Source organism: Nymphaea colorata, chromosome 2, assembly GCF_008831285.2.
Source record: "Nymphaea colorata isolate Beijing-Zhang1983 chromosome 2, ASM883128v2, whole genome shotgun sequence".
In the NCBI taxonomy this organism is placed as follows: Eukaryota; Viridiplantae; Streptophyta; class Magnoliopsida; order Nymphaeales; family Nymphaeaceae; genus Nymphaea; species Nymphaea colorata.
This window is the reverse complement of record NC_045139.1, coordinates 13,419,831-13,424,745: the sequence shown is the minus strand read 5'-3', so window position 1 is coordinate 13,424,745 and position 4,915 is coordinate 13,419,831. Positions and strand designations below refer to the sequence as shown.

Below are 4,915 nucleotides of genomic sequence, written 5' to 3'. Positions count from 1 at the left end.
GGCGCTCTTTTGGCGATACCTAGTGACGTATCTAAATCCCCGTGTTTTCTTGAATGTCGAAGGCATGCATAACATCGCTGACCTGTATGAATATTAATGCATACACGATGCTTTCCTCAATTTTTTGCTCCACAGGCACAACTCGAGTCACAAGAGAGTTGTCTAATTTTTCAATCGAAGTTTCATCTCTCCGATGGAGATAAATTGGTAGTTAAGAATCTGTATCAGTCGGACAGATCAATGGGGCATGATACCGAATAATTGTCATGTTGGCAGATCACACATTTTTTTTCTGACACGTCGTATGCATATCCAACCAGCTATTTTAGCAAGTAGGTCCCAATTTAGCAAGAACTATTCTCTAGTTCAGGTTCCCAACTCATTAACATCACCGTCATATTTTTCCTTGAGACTCCCAGACCTCAGACCAGAAAGGAGAATACATACTAGAACAAAAGTACCAGAGATCCTGACAAATCATGAAGCGAAAACAAAAAGATTTATTAAGATGCATGTACAACACCTGAAAGCATGTCCAAAGTGGTGCCGTTTAGCAAAAGTGGCAACCTTTTGCATCAATATATGTATACAACTCAGAAAAAAACACTCTTCTCATCAAAACAGCGCAGAATTTTCCATTGCTATGCAGTTGCTTTTTCCACTATCTCCACCTTGACGGGCTCATCAACTGCTTTTGGTTCACTGAGATTCTCATCCTTGGATTCTATTATATGGGGTTTGCTTTCATTTTTTGAATTTTCAGTCACATTCTTATCCTCCAGCTCCTTAATCATCTTCAATATCTCAGTTTTCTTTGATAGCAAAGATTCGATCTTGATGTCAATTCTTTCTAGTTTCTTTCTCAAGTTACCAACATCATTTGTCTTCTCTTTTCTGACAGACTTCCTCTTCTCAAGTTTCCTTTCTTTTTCATTTTTCTCGTCTTCAGTTGCATGTACCCCTTGCTTTTCCACACTTTGGCCACTTCCATGTGTCTTTTCTTCTCCCTTGTCTTTCCCACCATCCTCAGCAGCGTCACCAGCCTTTTTTTTCTTGTCTTTCTCTTTTGATCCCTTGTTCTTCATTTTCTTATCTTTCTCCTTTTTCTTCTGCTTGTCCTCCAGTACTTCCTTCTCAGTTTCCTTCCCCTGACTTTCTTGCACTTCTTCCTCTTTTTCTTTCTTCATATGTTCCTTCCCTTCCTGGTGGCTTTCCTTTGAGCTTCCATGTTTTACCTTCTTCCTCTTAAGTTTTTCCTTTCTCGGTTCGTCTTTCTCATCTCTGTTTTCCTTCAGTTCAGTACCTCCGTCTGCCTTTTTCTCATTTTCTTCTTCCACCTTCGCTTCCTTTTCTTCACCTGTGTCATTCTCCTGCACTTCCCTTGTGCTTCCTGCATGCATGACTTCCTTGTACTTTGACTCTTTATCCTTCTTTGCTTTCTCCTGTTTCTTCACCTTATGCTCATCCAGGATTTTATTGTGTTCTGCTCCATTGCCTTCAACTGTTTTCTTCTTACTTCTCTTTTTCTCCTCCTTTTCTCCTCCTTCAGACTCTCCGTTCTTGTACTTTTTCCTATCTTTCTCCTCTTCCTTTGCCTTTGCCTCTTCTTGATTTTCATTGCCTTCCGCTCCATCATGTTCCTCCGTTACCTTCTTTTTCTTCTTTTTCTCCTTTTTCTCGTCTCCTTCATGTTCACCATCTTTTTTCTTATCTTTGTGTTTTTTCTCTCTTTTTTCCAGTTCACCTTCTTCCTCCTTCTTAACTTTCTCCTTACACTCCCCACTCTTACTCTTAACTTTTACCTCTTTTTTCTCTCCTTCCAACTGTCCTGCTTTCTTGTCTTTGACATCGTGCTCTTCATCCTTCTTCTTGTGTTTCTTCTCCTTTTTTTCTGACTTTTCTTTGCACTCCCCATCCTTCCGCACAGATTTGTTCTTAATGTCTACTTCCATCTCTAACTTCTCTTTCTTATCTACATTCTCTTCTGTTGTGTGTGTCTTACCTTTGATGTGCAGCTCTTGCTTATCTATTGTTTCTTCCCCTTCAAGACCAGGCCCAGCTTCGTTTGTCATTTGTGAAACACCTGGTGCAAAAAAAAAATATTTTCCTCAAGGTTGGAAGTACTTGAAACCTGTGACCAAGCTGACAGAATTACAGGAAAAATATCATAGCTTTATTGTCCTTCCTTCCTTCAAGATTTTCTTTTTTGGCTTTACTATCTCCATGACTTGGTAGACTGGGAAACAATGACAAGCACAATTTTTTGCTTTATGATTGCGGTAACTAGTAATGCAGTATTTAATCATGGGAAAGACAGCAATATCATATGAATCACTCCTGTCACTGCAATGGTGGTTAAACTAACATATCAAGAAATACCATGCATATGACAGTATCTCCAAACTGTGATTCCAATTATCGTGGTTAACCTTTTATCCTTAAACATGGATGCCCACAAAACAGCCAAGTTTGGATGGCATTGCCTGTGTTGCTGTTTTAGAGGGTATGAATACATGTATATGTGTATGTTTGCGAGGGTGTGTTTTCTGGAATAGAACTAACCTGTAGATTTGAAGTCAATCTTGAAGAGATGGCAACCAGTGACTTTGGATGACCAGACAAATGGTTACTAGACTAGGTTAATGCTTTTAAGATCTACAGCAGAACTACAGCCAAATGAAATACATAGTGCTATATAGGTTCATGATTGTTCCAACCAATGAACTGTGCCGCACTAAATTGGAGAATCTCCATCGATGAAATGGACAATTCACATTTGAACTCCTTCACCTCTCGGACTATCATAGATAAACCATAATCTGTAATTCTCTCCAGAAAAGTTAGAGAACTTTTCCTGAGGTTTTTGTGACCACACAACACAACCAGCCGCCCAGATTTTTTCAACTGTTCTAAAAATACAAAAATTGTCTCTGCAAAACAGATCATTTAGTCCCATGGTCATAGTTTTCACATAGATTTCTTCTCTTAATAACTAATTTGCTTCTCTATTACCAGATTCATAGTTCCGAGAAGAAAGAACGAACTGATAGGCATAGATACGAACTACATATTTGTACATAAAAATGAAACACGAAAATGACGTGCTGTTCCGGAAACAATTTGAGAGCGTTCAAACTTCAAGGGAAGCAACGATAGCAAAATAAATTCACAGCAAATGCCAAGTATAAGACACTATAAAACAAACGGATGCGGCTTTTAATTGGGCATCTAGTTCCAAACTATCGGCCTCGTTCTTTACTTTTCTTTCTAAATTCATCAAACCATACAACGCTTCCCTTTATTCCCAACTTCAACTCATAGATCCAAAATACTTCCCAAGTCCTTCCTGTTGGAATTCACCTCAATGGATCAGAGTTGCAACCATACCTTCCAAAGGCGACATTCTCAAAAACCCAGATCGGTCCTCAAAACCTTTACGTGGGTAGCCCGATAGTTGATCTTTTCACTCAATTCTCCGCCAAATACAGAAAAGATCCCCTTAAAACGCCCCATCCTTTAATTTTAAGCAAAACAAAGCAGAAAAGGCGAAAAGAAATCCACGCCCGTGGTTCAGCATCTGTCTCTCTCTCAAAAGAGCAGGGTCGAAGGGGTAACTTAAGGGACATACCTTTGCCCGATTTCAGAATGTTGGTATCAGTCAGAGACCGTCACGCTCTTTCTCTACCTTCCCCCTCACCTTTTCCACTGCGAACTGATAAGCCCTTTTTTAAAAGAAATGAATTCCTCCCCCAGTTCCCCTTCCCCCATCCCTCTTGCTTTCATTCTTCAACAATAAGCAAGAAGAAACAGGAGAGTCATAACCCACCTCCATCCTCTGGTCACATGCCAACAATGACCGTTAGATTAAAATTCTCATATTGCCCTTCAACTTTGACAAACCGACGGGTAACCTACCGCCTCGGAGGAAGCGGGTTATGGGTGCTGACCCGATAATTTCTGGGTTTGGCAAGTGTGAAAAAAAAAAAAAGGGAGGTCCGTCTCCAATTACCAGCTGGGGTTAGAGTATCAAGTTCTAATTAGGATTAGGAACCAGGTTCAGTTACATACATGCAATTTTATACTTCAGGGCCGAGCTCTGGCTAATATCCAGGTTCAGATCTGGACCTTTGGTGGAAGTTCAATCTTCTGTACCTTATTTACCAGTTCCGTGCTTTGGTTTCGAGTTATTGTATTAAATTACAACCCGTTCTGGAGTTCCTGGTTGGATATTTCGGGTAGTTAAGTGTTCTTGTTTATCCACCGCTCGTCGATGGCAATGACCAGAAAAGAGAGAAGAATCTTATGGACTTACCCGGGCCGTTGATCGTGTCATCTGATCATTAACTGGAGTCTGAGTCTGAAACTGACGTGTCAACTGGTTTGTGTATCTAATCCGCCACGTCGAATCTACGTCGTCAAAGAGGTTGGTCGCCTCGTGGAAGATCTTTGAGTCGTTGATGTTGGTAATCTGACGGACGGTGAGAAGTCGTCGGAAAACGGAGCTTACTTTGACGTTAACCTTCGGTCTGGCCCGATCTAGGAAGATGGTCCGGATGATCCAACAATCTAGAGGCCGTCGACGGCGGGCTCTCTTTTTTTTTTTTTTTTTTTTTCTTAACAAAAAAGAAATTAAAAAAAAAATAAAGATCGATTAATATATTGGTCCTGTCTTGTTCAGCATTGTAAACATAGGCCTGTGGATAATATAATGATCCTAACCACCGACATATGTTACCAACTCCAATCCCAAAGTCGAAGCCTTATTTGGAATTGGGCCAGGCCAAGCCCGAAAAAATGTTTCAAATATGGGTAACTAAATCCTATCCGTTTTTCTTCAGATTTTGACATTGTTGCAGGCAGACGCTGAACTAGAGGAGAGAAGTGGGTCAACTGAGGCATTAAAATATTGAGCGTG

At 40.4% G+C, this 4,915-nt stretch overlaps 1 protein-coding gene across 1 annotated transcript; it reads right to left on the bottom strand.

The window, feature by feature from the left end:
* Positions 1–482: 482 nt before the first annotated feature.
* Positions 483–3,784, bottom strand: LOC116248977 (uncharacterized). The gene is made up of 2 exons (XM_031622050.1): positions 3,629–3,784; positions 483–2,083 (listed from the first exon to the last, which is right to left on the bottom strand). The coding sequence occupies exon 2, from the start codon at positions 2,070–2,072 to the stop codon at positions 642–644; it is 1,431 nt and encodes a 476-aa protein (XP_031477910.1). The 5' UTR covers positions 2,073–2,083; positions 3,629–3,784; the 3' UTR covers positions 483–641.
* Positions 3,785–4,915: the final 1,131 nt, after the last annotated feature.